At 50.9% G+C, this 20,000-nt stretch overlaps 2 protein-coding genes across 2 annotated transcripts in view; both read right to left on the bottom strand.

The window, feature by feature from the left end:
- The window catches only part of LOC144733499 (runt-related transcription factor 1-like), a 42,658-nt gene that overhangs the window by 16,447 nt on the left and 6,211 nt on the right, over window positions 1-20,000 (bottom strand). Inside the window, 2 exon segments of the mRNA XM_078615428.1 lie at window positions 9,410-9,514; window positions 14,451-14,607. Of these exon segments, the coding sequence (XP_078471554.1) occupies window positions 9,410-9,514; window positions 14,451-14,607 (262 nt within the window).
- On the bottom strand, window positions 1,301-8,732 carry LOC144733491 (uncharacterized). Its single transcript, XM_078615417.1, has 3 exons — window positions 8,724-8,732; window positions 2,903-4,344; window positions 1,301-2,550 (listed from the first exon to the last, which is right to left on the bottom strand). Exons 1-3 carry the CDS (start codon window positions 8,730-8,732, stop codon window positions 1,833-1,835), a joined length of 2,169 nt encoding a protein of 722 aa, XP_078471543.1. The 3' UTR covers window positions 1,301-1,832.

Raw genomic sequence — 20,000 nt, forward strand, 5'->3', positions numbered from 1 at the left:
GTTGTAAGGGGAGGGAGGGGGGGGGTGATTAGGACCTGAGAATGGGATGCTGAGACGCAGCAGCGGCAGGAGGGGGGGGGGTATGAAGAGTGGGGGACTGTTCAGGCGAGGAGGGGGCTCGGAGTGTTGGGGTGAGGGGGGGAGGTGGGAGGGAGGAGGGAGGGGGGGGGAAGGTGAGGGGGGGAGGTGGGAGGAGGTGAGGGGGGGGAGGTGAGGGGGGAGGGGGGCTGGCGCGGAGCCACCAGGAGTCGCCCGCACGCACCGCGCGAAACCGTCCCAAGTCACGCGAGCCCCGCCCCTCGCCCCCCCCCCCCAACATCGCCCACTCCCCCCGCCCCTCACACATCTCCGACACGAACAAGTTCAACACTCACGAGCAAACTCACTGGACTCAGCAACGTCTTCGTTCACCAACACACTCACCAACACGCTCACCAACACGCTCACCAACACGCTCACCAACACGCTCACCAACATGCTCATGCACACGCTCACCAACGCGCTCACCAACACGCTCACCAACACGCTCACCAACATGCTCATGCACACGCTCACCAACACGCTCACCAACACGTTCACCAACACGCTCACCAACATGCTCACCAACACGCTCACCAACACGTTCACCAACACGCTCCCCAACACGCTCACCAACACGCTCACCAACACGCTCACCAACACGCTCACCAACACGCTCACCAACACGTTCACCAACACGCTCACCAACACGTTCACCAACACGCTCACCAACACGTTCACCAACACGTTCACCAACACGTTCACCAACACGTTCACCAACACACTCACACAGTCGTTCCAAATCACGCGCTCACCAACTCACTAGCTCACTACTAACCTCCACACTAACTCAACAACAACATCACACCGCCACTCATCACTTAGACACGGCGTCACGGCAACTCTTTCCGTCAGACGAGGTGCACTTTGAGACCGTCACGTGAAGTCTGGAAGGATTTCGCTGCTGATCGGCAGTCACGCGACAGACCCAGCAGGTGCCATGGGTTGACTGACTGAGATGAATGGAAGATGCCCCATCCGTACTGCCCACTGTGCCAACTCCCTGCATTTTACCGGCGCTCCGCGCCTTGTTGTGAGCATCGCTCATCTGCCCTCCGCTGTTATTGGAAGGCGACAGCCTCTAACTGCCCAGTAGCAGCGTCCTTCACGAGCCTCCTCCTCCTCCACAGAGGCCGATCTTGACACTGCTGGTACCGGTCATCGGCAAGTCCACTCAGCTCCACGTCCTCCCGTATCGCATCAATCAGTGACCCCTCCAGCCGCTAAGAGGCCGATACATTGACCAGTGTTAAACATTCGTCTATTTTATATTTTTCAAATCTTATAATATGCCGCTTCTAGAATGAAGCAGAAGATTGGTGCTGAATACAGCCACACGTGTAACTTTGATCATTACCCGTGTATCGATAGTTTTATTTTAACGTGAAATTATATTGAGGGACTACTTTGTGTGGTCTTACTGTGGTCTGGGACTGTTTTGTTGTTTTGCTGCCTTGCTCCAAGTTTGCATTTCGTGTTAAAATATCGGCCTGAATGTATGTACTCATACTATTTGTACTTTACATTTAATTCGTTATTACATTTTCGTGACTTTCTTACCCGCTCCTACTGAACATCTGTGTAAAAAAGCTTTATAGCTCATCGGATTCCTTAAGTCTACATGAAGATTCTGATTCTGAATGGGCTGGCGGTTTGGTTGGTGCGATACAACCTCTTGTGAGACGGTGATCGCGTTGCATTGAATAAGGGTCATTGCCCGAAACGTCGCCTATGTAGTTTTTTCTTTGTATAGTTTATAATGTTAAGGCTATATGGGGTAGTGTGTAGGTGAGTGTGTCGGTGTGTAAGCGAGTGTGTAGGTGAGTGTGTAGGTGAGTGTGTAGGTGAGTGTGTGTAGGTAAGTGTGTGTAGGTAAGTGTGTTCGTGTGCAGGTGAGTGTGTAGGTGTGTAGGTGTGTAGGTGAGTGTGTAGGTGAGTGTGTAGGAGTGTAGGTGAGTGTGAGTGTGTGTAGATGAGTGTGTAGGTGTGCGTGTAGGTGTGTGTGTAGGTGAGTGTGTAGGCGAGTGTGTAGGTGAGTGTGTCGGTGTGTAGGTGAGTGTGTAGGTGAGTGTGTTGTAGGTAAGTGTGTTCGTGTGCAGGTGAGTGTGTAGGTGTGTAGGTGAGTGTGTAGGTGAGTGTGTGTAGGTGTGTAGGTGAGTGTGTATGTGTGTATGTGAGTGTGTAGGTGAGTGTGCAGGTGAGTGTGTAGGTGAGTGTGTTGGTGTGTAGGTGAGTGTGTAGGTGAGTGTGCAGGTGAGTGTGTAGGTGAGTGTGTTGGTGTGTAGGTGAGTGTGTAGGTGAGTGTGTAGGTGTGTGTGTAGGTGAGTGTGTAGGCGAGTGTGTAGGTGAGTGTGTCGGTGTGTAGGTGAGTGTGTAGGTGAGTGTGTTGTAGGTAAGTGTGTTCGTGTGCAGGTGAGTGTGTAGGTGTGTAGGTGAGTGTGTAGGTGTGTAGGTGAGTGTGTAGGTGTGTAGGTGAGTGTGTAGGTGAGTGTGTGTAGGTGTGTAGGTGAGTGTGTATGTGTGTATGTGAGTGTGTAGGTGTGTGGGTAGGTGAGTGTGTAGGTGAGTGTGCAGGTGAGTGTGTAGGTGAGTGTGTTGGTGTGTAGGTGAGTGTGTAGGTGAGTGTGCAGGTGAGTGTGTAGGTGAGTGTGTTGGTGTGTAGGTGAGTGTGTAGGTGAGTGAGTAGGTGAGTGTGTAGGTGAGTGTGCAGGTGAGTGTGTAGGTGTGTAGGTGGGTATGGAGGTGTGTAGGCGAGTATGGAGGTGTGTAGGTGAGTGTGTAGGTGTTTAGGTGAGTGTGTAGGTGAGTGTGTGTAGGTGAGTAGGTGAGTGTGTAGGTGAGTGTGTAGGTGTGTAGGTGAGTGTGTAGGTGAGTGTGTAGGTGAGTATGTAGGTGTGTATGTGAGTGTGTAGGTGAGTGAGTAGGTGAGTGAGTAGGTGAGTGAGTAGGTGAGTGTGTAGGTGAGTGAGTAGGTGAGTGTGTAGGTGAGTGAGTAGGTGAGTGTGTAGGTGAGTGAGTAGGTGAGTGAGTAGGTGAGTGTGTAGGTGAGTGTGTAGGTGTGTAGGTGAGTGTGTAGGTGAGTGAGTAGGTGAGTGAGTAGGTGAGTGTGTAGGATAGTGAGTAGGTTAGTGAGTAGGTGAGTGAGTAGGTGAGTGTGCAGGTGAGTGTGTAGGTGAGTGAGTAGGTGAGTGAGTAGGTGAGTGAGTAGGTGAGTGTGTAGGTGAGTGTGCAGGTGAGTGTGTAGGTGTGTAGGTGGGTATGGAGGTGTGTAGGCGAGTATGGAGGTGTGTAGGTGAGTGTGTAGGTGTGTAGGTGAGTGTGTATGTGAGTGTGTGTAGGTGAGTAGGTGAGTGTGTAGGTGAGTGTGTAGGTGAGTGTGTAGGTGAGTATGTAGGTGTGTATGTGAGTGTGTAGGTGAGTGAGTAGGTGAGTGAGTAGGTGAGTGTGTAGGTGAGTGAGTAGGTGAGTGTGTAGGTGAGTGTGTAGGTTAGTGAGTAGGTTAGTGAGTAGGTGAGTGAGTGTGCAGGTGAGTGAGTAGGTGAGTGTGTAGGTGAGTGTGTAGGTTAGTGAGTAGGCTAGTGAGTAGGTGAGTGTGTAGGTGAGTGTGCAGGTGAGTGTGCAGGTGAGTGTGTAGGTGAGTGAGTAGGTGAGTGAGTAGGTGAGTGTGTAGGTGAGTGTGTAGGTGAGTGAGTAGGTGAGTGAGTAGGTTAGTGTGTAGGTGAGTGAGTAGGTGAGTGTGTAGGTGAGTAGGTGAGTGTGTAGGTGAGTGTGTAGGTGAGTGAGTAGGTGCGTGTGTAGGTGAGTATGCAGGTCAGTGTGTAGGTGAGTGAGTAGGTGAGTGTGTAGGTGAGTGAGTAGGTGAGTGTGTATGTAAATATGTAGGTCAGTGTGTAGCTGTGTCAGTAGGTGAGTGAGTAGGTGAGTGAGTAGGTGAGTGTGTAGGTGAGTGAGTAGGTGAGTGTGTAGGTGAGTGAGTAGGTGAGTGTGTAGGTGAGTGTGTAGGTGAGTGTGTAGGTGAGTGAGTAGGTGAGTGAGTAGGTGAGTGAGTTGGTGAGTGTGTAGGTGAGTGAGTAGGTAAGTGAGTGAGTAGGTGAGTGTGTAGGTGAGTGAGTAGGTGAGTGTGTAGGTCAGTGAGTAGCTGTGTAGGTGAGTGTGTAGGTGAGTGAGTAGGTGAGTGTGTGTGGGCGAGTATGGGTGAGTGTGTTGGTATGTCGGTGAGTGTGTGCATGCGTGTGCAGGTAGGTGTGTAGGTGAGTGTGCGGGTGTCTATACAGGTGACTGTAGGTATGTAGCAGAGTGGGTGAGTATGTAGTTGAGTGTGCGGGTGTGGGTGAGTGTGTAGGTTTGTAGGTGAGAGTGTGGGTGAGTGTGTGTGTAACGAGGAGGGTAAGGAGGCATGGGGGAGGGGCTATAAAGGGCTGTTTATGGGGCTGGGGGCAGCCTTGACAACTCCGCGTAGTGCCCTCTCCCCCCTCACCCCCCTCACCCCCTCACCCCCCACTGTCGCCTTCAGGGCTCCGACCGAGAAGAGCTGGACCGGAGCCAAGTGTCTCGCCCGTGTACACGATGTCTGTGTGTGTGTGTCTGTGTGTGTGTGTCTGTGTGTGTGTGTGTCTGTGTGTCTGTGTGTTTGTCTGTGTGTGTCTATCTGTGTGTCTGTATGTGTGTCTGTGTGTGTGTCTGTGTGTGTGTCTGTCTGTGTGTGTGTCTGTGTGTGTCTGTGTGTGTGTGTCTGTGTGTGTGTCTGTGTGTGTGTCTGTGTGTGTCTGTGTGTGTGTGTGTCTGTGTGTCTGTGTGTTTGTGTTTGTGTCTGTGTGTGTGTGTGTCTGTGGGGAGTGGTGGTGTAGGGGATGGAGTGGTGATGTAGGGGATGGAGTGGTGGTGTAGGGGATGGAGTGGTCGTGTAGGGGATGGAGTGGTGGTGTAGGGGATGGAGTGGTCGTGTAGGGGATGGAGTGGTGGTGTAGGGGTTGGAGCGGTGGTGTAGGGGTTGGAGCGGTGGTGTAGGGGATGGAGTGGTGGTGTAGGGGATGGAGTGGTGATGTAGGGGATGGAGTGGTGGTGTAGGGGATGGAGTGGTGGTGTAGGGGATGGAGTGGTGGTGTAGGGGATGGAGTGGTGGTGTAGGGGATGGAGTGGTGGTGTAGGGGATGGAGTGGTGGTGTAGGGGATGGAGTGGTGGTGTAGGGGTTGGAGCGGTGGTGTAGGGAATGGAGCGGTAGTTTAGGGGTTAGCTCGCTATGAACGCGGCTACCCGGGTTCGATTCCCGCTCACGGTGGACACCAGTGACGATCATCTGAACCTGTCTTGCGTCTCTCCTAGGTCGACTCGGCCTTAAAAAAGTACCTCGTGCTTAGCTTTTTGCGAGGCCTGGCGAGATCGGGCGCGCTCCGGGTGATTTGGTCGTGTGTTGAGGACAATGGTGATGATGAAGGTGATATTGATGGTGATGGTGATGATGATGGTGATATTGATATTGATGATGATGATGAAGGTGATATTGATGGTGATGATGAAGGTGATATTGATGGTGATGATGCAGGTGATATTGATGGTGATGATGAAGGTGATATTGATGGTGATGGTGATGATGAAGGTGATATTGATGGTGATGGTGATGATGAAGGTGATATTGATATTGATGGTGATGATGAAGGTGATATTGATGATGATGATGAAGGTGATATTGATGGTGATGATGCAGGTGATATTGATGGTGATGATGAAGGTGATATTGATGGTGATGGTGATGATGAAGGTGATATTGATGGTGATGGTGATGATGAAGGTGATATTGATATTGATGGTGATGATGAAGGTGATATTGATGATGATGATGAAGGTGATATTGATGGTGATGATGCAGGTGATATTGATGGTGATGATGCAGGTGATATTGATGGTGATGATGCAGGTGATATTGATGGTGATGATGAAGGTGATATTGATGGTGATGGTGATGATGAAGGTGATATTGATGGTGATGGTGATGATGAAGGTGATATTGATGGTGATGGTGATGATGAAGGTGATATTGATATTGATGATGATGATGAAGGTGATATTGATGGTGATGATGAAGGTGATATTGATGGTGATGATGCAGGTGATATTGATGGTGATGATGAAGGTGATATTGATGGTGATGGTGATGATGAAGGTGATATTGATGGTGATGGTGATGATGAAGGTGATATTGATATTGATGGTGATGATGAAGGTGATATTGATGATGATGATGAAGGTGATATTGATGGTGATGATGCAGGTGATATTGATGGTGATGATGAAGGTGATATTGATGGTGATGGTGATGATGAAGGTGATATTGATGGTGATGGTGATGATGAAGGTGATATTGATATTGATGGTGATGATGAAGGTGATATTGATGATGATGATGATGAAGGTGATATTGATGGTGATGATGCAGGTGATATTGATGGTGATGATGAAGGTGATATTGATGGTGATGATGAAGGTGATATTGATGGTGAAGGTGAAGGTGATATTGATGGTGATGGTGATGATGAAGGTGATATTGATATTGATGGTGATGATGAAGGTGATATTGATGGTGATGATGAAGGTGATATTGATGGTGATGGTGATATTGATGGTGATGGTGATGATGAAGGTGATATTGATATTGATGGTGATGATGAAGGTGATATTGATGGTGATGGTGATGATGAAGGTGATATTGATGGTGATGGTGATGATGAAGGTGATATTGATGGTGATGATGAAGGTGACATTGATATTGATGGTGATGTTGATGATATTCAAGCTGTTGTTGATATTCATGACGATGTTGGTTATGCTGTTGACGATATAGGCGATGTTAATGATGATGATGATGCTGATTATGATGTTGATTATTGATGATGATGATGACGTTAATGACGATGCTGATGATTTGTTGGCGATTAAAAAAACGCGCACACTAAATCACGTTTGCCAAGCAAGCAATGGTCGAAGGTCCCAGAACACCAAGCAGCCGGTCAGAAACAAACAGCACTGCTATGAAAGTTGTAATAGACACGAGTGTAACAAGATTTCCTTGAATGGGAGCAAAAGTAGAATTATTTAATGATGATGACGATGACATTTCCAATAATGATGTTGGTGATGACGATGTTGATGTTGGTGATGTTGATGGTGTTGATGTTCGTAGTGGTCGCGGAGACGTCGCGAGCAGAAGCTGCTACCACACAGGCGCCGTTTGAGAGTTCGCTAAAAGGCGCTTTGTGCCGTGGGGGGAGGCGGGGGGGGGGGACCTCCCAGACGGAGGCGGAGTGCGTGGGGAAGTCGCGGCTCCACGCACCCGCTGCGCTCTGTCAGTGCGTGTGTGTCTCTCAGTGTGTGTGTGTCAGTGTGTGTGTGTGGCAGTGTGTGTGTGTGGCAGTGTGTGTGTGTGTCTCAGTGTGTGTGTGTCAGTGTGTGTGTCAGTGTGTGTGTGTGTGTCAGTGTGTGTGTCAGTGTGTGTGTGGCAGTGTGTGTGTGTGGCAGTGTGTGTGTCTCAGTGTGTGTGACAGTGTGTGTGTCAGTGTGTGTGTGTGTCTCAGTGTGTGTGTGTCAGTGTGTGTGTGTGTGTCAGTGTGTGTGTCAGTGTGTGTGTGTCAGTGTGTGTGTGTGTGTCAGTGTGTGTCAGTGCGTGTGTGTCTCAGTGTGTGTGTGTCAGTGTGTGTGTGTGTGTCAGTGTGTGTGTGTGTCAGTGTGTGTGTGTGTCTCTGTGTGTGTGTGTCTCAGTGTGTGTCTGTCTCAGTGTGTGTGTCTCAGTATCTGTCTCAGTGTGTGTGTGTGTCTGTCTCAGTGTGTGTGTGTCTCAGTGTCTGCCTTAATGTTTGTCTGTCTGTCTTAGTGGCTATTAGTCTCAGTGTGTGTGTGTCTGTCTATCTCAGTGTCTGTGTGTCTATCTCTCTCATTGTCTATCTGTGTGTGTCTGTCTCAATGTGCGTGTCTCTCTCAATCTGTGTGTGTGTCTGTCTCAATGCGTGTGTGTGCCTGTCTCAATGTGTGTGTGTGTCTGTCTCAATGTGTGTGTGTGCCTGTCTCAATGTGTGTGTGTGTCTGTCTCAATCTGTGTGTGTGTCTGTCTCAATGCGTGTGTGTGTCTGTCTCAATCTGTGTGTGTGTCTGTCTCAATGTGTGTGTGTGCCTGTCTCAATGTGTGTGTGTGTCTGTCTCAATGCGTGTGTGTGTCTGTCTCAATCTGTGTGTGTGTCTGTCTCAATGCGTGTGTGTGCCTGTCTCAATGTGTGTGTGTGTCTGTCTCAATGTGTGTGTGTGTCTGTCTCAATGTGTGTGTGTGTCTGTCTCAATGTGTGTGTGTAGTGTAACGGTTTTGACGCGCTTGCCTACGAACCTGGCAACCCAAGTTCAATTCAGCCAACACCAGTGACGAGTATCTGAACCGGTCATGGGCCTCCAGCCTCAAATGAGTACCTGGTGCGGTGTGTAAACATCGCCACTGGAGAGACAAAGGCGGTCGGGCGTGGTTGTGGCCACCTACCCTCTCGTGTGACGTGCTGGGGGATCTGTGTCTGTCCCCGGGTGTGTGTGTAGGTATGTCAACGTGTATGTTTCATCGTGGGGAAGGGTAGTGTAGTGCGCTACGACCCCGAGTCCGATTCCTGCTCACTGCCAACATAAGTGACAAATATTTGAACCAGCGTAGCACCACCGCAGCCGCCTCCCGAGTGGTGATGTTTAGACACCGCACAAGGCACTCATTTAAGACCGCGTCGAGACCGTGGGGAGTTTGGGATGTTCATCACTCGTGGCAAGAATCGAACTCGGGTCGCCGGGATCATCTGCTAACAACTGCGCGACCTCCGATTAGCACGTACGCTGCGAAAGCAGTTTAACATACATACATGCTACCACAAACTCGCGCAACCACACACACGTAAGCACACAAATACAAACAACACATAACCACATACACACAAAAAACAAAGTTCCCCCGTATAGCCTGTAACAGACTGTAGGGGCAAGTGCTGTTAGCGAGCACATATGAAGGCCGGAACGGTACACGAGAGGGTGGGTGGCCAGCACCACGCCCGACCGCCTTTGTCTCCCCAGTGGCGATGTTTACACACCGCATCAGGTACTCATTTGAGGCTGAGTCGACCTAGGGGAGGCCCAGGACCGGTTCAGATTATCGTCACCGGTGTTGGCCATGAGCGGGGAAATCGAACTCGGGTCGCCGGGTTCATAGCGCAGCGCGCTAACCGCTACACCACCGCTCCCCACACACACACACGTGACGGCACACACACGTGACGGCACACACGCATGACCACACACACGTGGTACGTGACTCACGTCTGGGCTCGCGAGGCCCGTCCACCGTGACCTTGATGGCGCGGTGGTAGGTGGCGACTTGCGGGGGGCTCGTGAACACCGTGATGGTCAGCGTGAAGCTTTTACCTGCAGCGGGCACGGGAGAGGTGGGGGGGGGGGGTAGTACAAAGGAGGGGGAGTTCAAGGTTCAAGCAGAATTTGGGTTCCCAGGTGAGAGCTCAAGGGCCCCAGGATAGCAGGATGGAGGAGTCTCATTTGCAAGAGCGACCTGGGTTACTGAAATGGCAAAGCAAAAAACACGCAAAATTAAGTACAGCGATGAAGCAAATCGAAAACAGCGTAGAAAAATAATAACCAGATAGAGATCATGGCAGAGACAGCCAGATAGAGATCAGAGCAGAGACAGACAGACAGAGATCAGAGCAGAGACAGACAGAAATCAGAGCAGAGACAGACAGAGATCAGAGTAGAGACAGCCAGATAGAGATTAGAACAAAGACAGACAGATAGAGATCAGAGACAGACAGATAGAAATCAGAGCAGTGCCAGCCAGAAAGAGATTAGGGCATAGACAGACAGATATCAGAGCAGAGACAGACAGACAGAGATCAGAGCAGAAACAGCCAGACAGAGATCAGAGCAGAGGCAGACAGACAGAGATCAGAGTAAAGACAGACAGAGATCAGAGCAGAGACAACCAGATAGAGATCAAAGCAGAGACATCCAGAAAGAGATCAGGGCAGAGACAGACAGATAGAGATCAGAGCAGAGACATCCAGAAAGTGATCAGGGCAGAGACAGACAGATAGAGATCAGAGACAGAGACAGACAGACAGAGATCAGAGCAGAGACATCCAGAAAGAGATCAGGGCAGAGACAGACAGATAGAGATCAGAGACAGAGACAGACAGACAGAGATCAGAGCAGAGACATCCAGAAAGAGATCAGGGCAGAGACAGACAGATAGAGATCAGGGCAGAGACATCCAGATAGAGATCAGAGCAGAGAAATCCAGATAGAGATCAGGGCAGAGACATACAGATAGAGATCAGAGCAGAGACAGACAGAGATCAGAGCAGAGACAGACAGAGATCAGAGTAGAGACAGCCAGATAGAGATTAGAACAAAGACAGACAGATGGAGATCAGAGACAGACAGATAGAAATCAGAGCAGAGACAGATAGATAGAGATCAGAGCAGAGACAGACAGAGATCAGAGCAGAGACAGCCAGATAGAGATCAGAGCAGAGACAGACAGAGAGATCAGAGCAGAGACAGACAGAGAGATCAGAGCAGAGACAGACAGAGAGATCAGAGCAGAGACAGACAGACAGAGATCAGAGCAGAGACAGATAAATAGAGATCAGAGCAGAGACAGACAGACAGAGATCAGAGCAGAGACAGCCAGATAGAGATCAGAGCAGAGACAGACAGAGAGATCAGAGCAGAGACAGACAGAGAGATCAGAGCAGAGACAGACAGATAGAGATCAGGGCAGAGACAGTCAGATAGAATCAGAGACAGACAGACAGATAGAGATCAGGGCAGAGACAGACAGACAGACAGAGATCAGAGCAGAGACAGACAGAGAGATCAGAGCAGAGACAGATAGATAGAGATCAGAGCAGAGACAGACAGACAGAGATCAGAGCAGAGACAGATAGATAGAGATCAGAGCAGAGACAGACAGAGAGATCAGAGCAGCGACATCCAGATAGAGATCAGGGCAGAGACAGACAGAGAGAGATCAGAGCAGAGACAGACATACAGACAGAGATCAGAGCAGAGACAGACATACAGAGATCAGAGCAGAGACAGACATACAGAGATCAGAGCAGAGACAACCCCGTATAGCCTAAAGAGATTTCTGGGACAAGTGCTGTTAGCGAGTAGCACCTATGAAGGCCGGAACGGTACACGAGGGGGTGGGTGGCCAGCACCACGCCCGACCACCTTTGTTTCCTCAGTGGCGATGTTTACACACCGCACCAGGTACACATTTGAGGCTGATTCGACCTAGGGAAGGCCCAGACTTGGTTCAGATAATCGCCACTGGTGTTGGTGGCCGTGGTCAGGAATCGAGCTCGAGACACACAGACACTGATACTGACGTTGGCGGCGAACAGGAATCGAATTTGGGTGGCGGGGTTCGTAGCGCAGCGCGCTAACCGCTGCGCCACCGCTCCCACGAAGAAACGCACACGGACACTGACGTTGGCCGTGGCCGGGAATCGAATTCGGGTGGGACGGGGTTGACGTACCGCACCACCATCCACCCGGGGCGGCGGCTGCTGCAGCCAAAACCACGACCACCGCAGACCACGTGTGTGCCACACCGCACACACCGCAACCCGCGAACCGCATCGCCGCATAACCGCGTCGCATGACCGCATAACCGCGCCGGAGCGGATCAGAGGAACTTCTCAAACCACAGAGGAGGGACATCCTCACCCTCTCCCCCACCCGCACGCGACTCACCCGTGCGCACACTCTGCCAGTCTGCTCACCCACAAAGATAAAGGTCACCCGTATAGCCTGAACAGACTGTTGGTTTGTGGCAAGTGCTGCTAGCGAGTAGCATCTCTGTATGAAGGCCGGCACGGCACACGAGGAGGGTGGGTGACCAGCAACATGCCGCCCACCTTTGCCTCCCCAAGGACGATGTTTACACTCCGCACCAGGTACTAATTCGAGGCTGAGTCTGCCTACGGGAATCCCAGGACTGTCACTGGTGTTGACCGTGAGCGGGAGTCGAACGCGGGTCGCCGGGTTCGCAGCGCACTGCGATAACCGCTCCCCACACGCTCACCCCAAAGACAAACATCCCCCGTATAGCCTTAGCAGACTGTTGGGACAAGTGCTTTCAGCACATGTGAAGACCAGCACGCTACACGAGGGGGTGGGTGGCCAACGACACTCACGGCCGCCTTTGTCTCCCGAGTCGCGATGTTTAAACACTCCGCCAGGTACTCATTTGAGGCTGAGACGACCTAGGGGAGGCACGAGACCGGTTCCGATAATCGCCACTGATGTTGGCCGTGAGCTGTAATCGAACCCAGTAATGCAGCGCGCTGACCGCTGCACTTTCCTCTTCCCCACGTGCTCACCGACACGCGCACTCCACACGCTGCTCACTACAAGGGTCCGCTACGCTGGCGGTGCCACTAACCCACTTGCTGTACTGCCGTAGCTGCAATGGCACGTGAGTTCGGAAGCTTGGCAAAGCTCTCGACGCTATCCATCATCATCATCATCCTCGCCAACCTACAACTCATTGTCTCGTTCGGTCTCCGTTCACTAAATGTGTTCACGTCAATGTGCCGCCCGCTCTCTTTGTCTCTCTGCGTTTTTTGTCTCTCTGCGTCTCTGCGTCTCCATGACTCGGCGTCTCCGTGTTTCTGTCTTCCCACGCAGCCGGAGCAACGTGAACACACACTTTTTGGTTTTTTTCCGGTAAAGTCACGTAGGTAAAAAAACTAAATAAATTAAAATGAAAACAACTCAATTAAATCCCGACGTTTCGGGCGCAACACAAGCGTCCTTCATCAGGTGGGGACCACCACAGCGAAGTATGCCAAAGAGATGGTTGTAACAAGGGATTTATCCCTTGTTTAAGCGATTGTGGTCCCCACCTGATGAAGGACGCTTGTGTTGCGCCCGAAACGTCGTGATTTAATTTAGTTGTTTTCATTTTAATATATTTTGTTTTTCACCTACGTGACTTTACCGAAAAAAAACAAAAAGTATGGATACTTGCAGTCACAAAAACTTCAAATCTAGAATCAACGTGAACACCTCGAGTGGCCGAGATATTTTTTTCTTCCACTTTTGGTGTTTCCTTCTGCTCCCCTCTTGCTTTCCTCTGATCTCATCTCTCTTCTCTGGCCGCCGCGGTAGTGAGATGTTAACTCCCTCGCCTTATATACAGGAGGTCGTGGGTTCGATCCAGACCCTGAAGCCTGCTCTATATTTGGGGTTTGCGTGTCTCTCTCTCTCGCGTGGAGTTTTCTCGTACACGTCTAGAAACGTGCGTTTAGAGTATTTCGCTGCGGCAATAAATGCGTACGTGACGAGCCACTTCGTTGAGCTCCCATTTGTGGCCAGGTCGCTTCTGAAATAAGAGGCTATAGAGCTCGCGGTGCCTTACCCTGGTAAAATAAAAACAAATTGTTTTAGTAGCTTCCAAAGTGGAGGCGTCGATAGTTGGAACACGCGGTGAGACACGTGGTGTATCGTGGTTGAACACGTGGTAGGTTGAGCGGCAAGAGACTTGGTGACAAGACGAGACGTGCGGTGTTGAGAACGCACGTGGTGGTTGGAACCCAACGCACCACGTGGTTAGTGAAAACCGCGGTTGGTGGAACACGCCGTGCACCACGTGATTGGTGGAACACACAAGTGCAACACGTGCATGTATGTGGAACTTCTCTCGCACCGTATATAATCAACCGTGCTAATCGGAGATGCGGGGGAAGGACAACAATCCAAACACAAAAAGCAGTTTTGAAGAAATGAGTTTGAATCTAGATTTTAAAGGTGCATATCTCCAGTGGCTTCCTAATATCGGAAAGAAGAGCGTCCCAGACGGCCATAGAAGCGCATCTGGAAGTGCGTGATGCAGTGACCGGCTTAGCTCGTTGGTTAGACAAAAGCCGCTATTGCGAGATTGTCCGCTGTTAGCGTGATGGACACTTTGTGTGTAACTAGAATTGTGTCCGGCCTGCGGCCGCCTTAATCTAGCTCCTGCGGAGAACGCCTCGCCAGTTGCCACCACTGATGTCCCCCCCCCCCCACCCACCCAATGTGTGCAGATACTACTCACTCTGTTGTCCTGTTGGATCAACTTTTGACCCCCACATCTGAGGGAAGGGGCGGGGGGGGGTCCACTTTGTATAACTTTTTGATCCAGGCTTTCTGAAAAGCTTTCATAATCCCGTTGACTGGCAAATGGACAAACGGTACGTCGGATTTTTTTCAAATATATATAAATATATATAAGTAAAAAAAAAATCGATCCATCGATTTCTAGAATAGCCAGTGGACCACGTGGTCGGTCACACACCTCGGCCGCTCCTGCCCACGAATCGGAGGTCGTTGAACCTCGCCACTTGGTTCTTCATCACCGCCGACGCGTTGCGCAGCTCGGCAGAGTAGTTCTCGTCGTTCCCGGCCATGACTCCCACAAGGGTCCCGTCCGGAACGTCGCCCAGTGCCACCACCTGCGGGGGCGGAGCAGACGGGAGGTCAAGGCGGGCAGGGACGAGCCACACAAACGCCCACACAAAGACAAATATTCCACTATAGCCTTACTCAGGCTGTAGGGGCAAGTGCTGTTCGCGAGTCGCATCTGTGAAGGCCGAAAAGCGACGTGGCGGGTGGTTATCACCAAGTGGCGATGTTTACACACCGCACCGGGTACTCATTTGAGGCTGAGTCGACCTAGGGGAGGCCCAGGACCGGTTCAGATATTCGTCACTGGTGTTGGCCGTGAGCGGGAATTGAACCCGGGGGACTCGGTTCGTAGCGCAGCGCGCTAACCGCTGCACCACCGCTCCCGCCTCGCTACACACACACAGAGCCTGAACGGAGTGTCGGTACAAGTGCCGTTAGCGGCACACAGGGTTGGTGGGTCAGCACCACGCTCGGCCTCCTTTATCTCCCCATTGTGGATGTCATACACACCGCACCAGGCACTCGGTTACGGCTGAGCCCACCTAGGGGGAAGCCCAAGACTGGTTCGTATATTCGCCACTGCTGTTTGTCGTGAGCGGGAATCGAACTCGGGACCGCCGGGTTTCGTTCGTAGCGCAGTGCACTAACCACTGCGCCACCACTCCCACAATGTGTGTATGTACATAATGTGTGTACACACAATACAATGTGTGTGCACACATAACGTATGCGTGAACAAAGCTATACATTATGCATAGCTCATACAACAATGCATGCGCCTCATACATACACATCACTGCACCAACATATGCATAATACACACACACATATATATGTAGACACACAGTCGCATACATAATACATAGACACGTACACACGTACACACGCGGCTGAGAGATTGTGTTATGTGCGCTGAAATCGCTATGAAACCCGAGTCGCCCAAGTTCGACTCCAGTCCACGGCGAGTGATATGTGAACGGGTTCTAAACAAACCCCGTTACCAACCCGGAGTGGTGGCCAGAGTGGTGAAGTATGACCAAACAATGACCGACACGGCACGGAGATCGCATTCATCCAGCAGTGGATGTGGATTACGACACATTTATAAATAACGCGATCTAAATCCAAAAACGTTGATTATGAATAATATTGGTCGCGAAAGCCTACGTGTTAAATTGATCTATACATTATATGTAACATTATATGTAACATTATATGTAACATTATATCTAATGCATACATGCATACACACACGTTGATCGTACATATACAACACAGTATACACATATGTGTACATGCACACAAACATATACATACACGCTTGCATGTGCAGTATACGCACATGTGTACACTTACAAGTACAAACACCCCAGTATAGCTTTGACAGACTGTTGGGGCAAGTGCTGTTAGCGAGCACCTATGAAGGCCGGAACGGCTCACGAGGGGATGGGTGGCCAGCACCACGCCCGGCCGCCTTTGTCTCCCCAGTGGCGACGTTTACACACCACACCAGGGACTCGTTAGAGGCTGAGTCGACCTAGGGGAGGCCTAGGACCGGTTCAGATAATCGTCACTGGTGTTGGCCGTGAGCGGGAATCGAACCCGGGTCGCCAGGTTCATAGCGCAGTGCGATAACCGCTGCACCACCGCTCCCCACATACATACACAGGAACGCCCATTCCCCCACACATTCACAGTTGCACACACACACACACATATACACACACACACGCACCTACACGTAAATATAAACACTCCCACACACACACATACACACAGGCACAGTTGCACACATTCATACGCACACTCGCATGCGAATATTAACATAACAAAGATAAAGATCCCCCATATATCATTGGACATACTGGTGGGGCAAGTGCTGTTAGCGAGCACCTATGAAGGTCGGCACGGCACACGAGGTATGGGGGGGGGGCATCATGCCCGACCGCCTTTGTCTCCCCAGTGGTGATGTTTACACACCACACCAGGTACACATTTGAGGCGGAGTCTATCTAGGGGAGTCCCAAGACCAATTCAGATGTTGCCCAATGTTATTGCCCGTGAACTTGGGCCGCCGGGTTCGTAGCGTTAACCGCTGCGCTACCGCTCCCCGTATATAAACATACAGACACACACACGCACACAAAGATACACACATATACGTACACACTTGTACACATGCATGCATAACTTCTTTCGCGCCGTACGTAGCCGACCGTGCCTATCGAAAGTGCGATTAACAAGACTGTAAAGAGATATATCCGTCAAAACACTATCACACTCGCGCACAAAGACAAAGTTCCCCCGTATAGCCTTAACAGACTGTAGGGGCAAGTGCTGTTAGCGAGCACCTGTGGAGGCCGGAACGGTACACGAGGGGGTGGGTGGCCAGCACCTCGCCCGACCGCCTTTGTCTCCCCAGTGGCGATGTTTACACACCGCACCAGGTACTCATTTGAGGCTGAGTGGACCTAGGGGAGGCCCAGGACCGGTTCAGATAATCGTCACTGGTGTTGGCCGTGAGCGCGAATCGAACTCGGGTCGCCAGGTTCATAGCGCAGCGTAGCGCTAACCGCTACACTACCGCTCCCCACTCGCGTACATACACACACAGTTGCACACACATACACTTGCATACACACACACACATACACACATGTTAATGACATGTTTTCCTCGTGGCTTCTATTATGATGCGGCGGCGGCGAGTCATTTGTGACGTGCGATGGGTTTCTTGTCAAGCCACATCGCCGATAGCGAATGTCTGATGTCAATTCTGGTGATGTTCTAGAAGAGCTACAGAGCTAAGTGAGTGATGTCAATTCTGATGATGTTCTAGAAGGGCGAGAGAGCTGAGTGAGTGATGTCAATTCTGGTGATGTTCTAGAATGGCCAGAGAGCTGAGTGACTGATGCCAATTCTAGTGATGTTCTTGAAGGGCTAGAGAGCTGAGTGAGTGATGTTAATTCTGGTGATGTTCTAGAATGGCGAGAGAGCTGAGTGATGTCAATTCTAATGATGTTTTGGAAGGCCGAGAGACCATTACGCACTTACCATTACGGTGAAGTATGTCACAGGGCGCTAACCACTGCGCCACTGCTCCGCGCTGTTGAACGGAACACCACGTGGCGTATTCAACAGACGCTCGATTTCACAGCCATTTTCAAGGGGGGTGGTAATAACGTTTCGTACCAGGGTAGGTGCACGCCAGCGACCGACCCTTCATTGCGTTGCACAGTTGTGTGTATCACGAGTACGACGGCAGGCAGAGTGACAGCCCTGCAACTGCTCACGCCGCTACTCTAGCGGGTAATTGGCCTACTCTTCCACGGCAATTCGTCTACTCTTCCAGGTTGAATTGCCTGCCGCGCCAGGAGATCGAATTGGACGGCGACGTCTGGAGTGCATGTCCAGTGCGCTGCTAAGCGTCGCACCACGGCCGCGTTAACGCACGCACCATGCAATCCACTGTTGGATGAAGGTCTCCCGGATTATTTCGCGATACTTCCCCACGACGTATGTGCAGGTGCTGTCAGAGAAGACATATGGAGGGACGGGGTGGGGTGACCAGCACCAGGGCGCGCCAGCCTTTGTCTCCCCAGGGCTGATGCGGACGCAAGGTACTCATCTTATCGTTGGGTGGACCGAGGGGAGGTTTCAGAACAGATTTCTATATCACTCGCCACTCGTGTTAGCCGTGGCCGGGAATCGAACTCTGGTCGCTGGATTAATAGCGTAGTGCGCTCACCAATGCGCGACCGCTCCAGGCACATACACACACACATACAGATATAAAAAGATCCCCCAGATAGCCTGAACAGACTTTTGGGGCAAGTACTGTTAGTGAGCAAATATGAAGGCTGGCCCGGGCACATGAGGTGGTTGGTGGCCAGCACCACACCCGGCCACTGATGTGTACATCACGCACCAGGTACTCGTTTTAGTCGACCTCGGGGAAGCCCAGGACTGATTCAAATATTCGCCACTGTTGTTGGTCACGGGCGGAAATGGAACTCGAATTGCCAAGTTCGCTAACCACTAAGCCACGTACCCTCACATGTACACACACTCATGCACACGCACACTCATGCACATGCACACTCATGCACACGCACACACATATACGTACACTGGTAAAAATTTGGCTGGGTTCGTGGAGCAAAACGCTAACCACTGCGCTACTGATCCTACCTCTAATAATTATTATACATTAGCTGCGATCGTTATCGAATGTTTGATCCCAAATTCCCGGGATAAACTCTGATTATTTGATGGAGCCCAGGTCTCCGTTGTTACTGAGACCGCGCTGATACGATAACGAACAACCCAACACATTCAACTTAGATCCGTCCGCCAGCTCATGGCATCTCGCGGCAATCCACGGCAACCCAATCAGTGCAACTCCGAGCGGATTGCAGTTGGAACAGTCAAGCGAATTCATGCACGCTTCACGTACAACCATCCAGATCTCTTACACACAACACACACACACTACACCCCACACACATGCCACACACACACACCCCACACACTAAACTATTTTATTTTTATTTTACCAGCTAAGACCCACTGAGCTATGTAGCTCTTTTTCAGAAGCGACTTGGCCACAAATGACTGCTCAACGAAGTGGCTTATCGTGTGTACATGTATCGCAACTAAATACTCTCAGAGCGTGTTTCTAAATGTAGAGGGAAAAAGCGGAGGAGCCGGAGAAAAATCCACGCAACCACACGCAAACTCCAAATATACAGCAGCAGGCGTCAGGGTCAGGATCGAACCCACGAACTCCTGCATACCAGGCGAGGTAGTTAACATCTCCTGGCCACCGTGATGATGATGATGAGAGAGAGACACGCAAACTCCAAATATACAGCAGCAGGCGTCAGGGTCAGGATCGAACCCACGAACTCCTGCATACCAGGCGAGGTAGTTAACATCTCCTAGCCACCGTGATGATGATGATGAGAGAGAGACACGCAAACTCCAAATATACAGCAGCAGGCGTCAGGGTCAGGATCGAACCCACGACCTCCTGGATACCAGGCGAGGTAGTTAACATCTCGCCACACATTCACCCCGCACACAAAGACACAAGTCCTTCGTTAAACAGACTGTTGGGGCAAGTGCTGTGAGCGAGCACCTATGAAGGCCGGCACGGCACACGCCCGGCCGTCTTTGTCTCCCCAGTGATGATGTTTTACACACCGCACCAGGTGCTCAATTGAGGCTGAGTCGACCTAGGGGAGGTCCATGACCAGTCCAGATAATCGTCACTGGTGTTGGCCGTGAGCGGGAATCGAACTCGGGTCGCCGGGTTCGTAGTGCAGCGCGCTCACGCAAACACTACCACTTACACACCAAAGATAAAGATCCCCCGTATAACCTTAACAAACTATTGGGGCAAGTGCAGTTAACGAGCACCTATAAAGGCACATATACA

This window comes from Lampetra planeri, chromosome 47 (genome assembly GCF_965212315.1).
Source record: "Lampetra planeri chromosome 47, kcLamPlan1.2.h2, whole genome shotgun sequence".
NCBI lineage: Eukaryota > Metazoa > Chordata > Hyperoartia > Petromyzontiformes > Petromyzontidae > Lampetra > Lampetra planeri.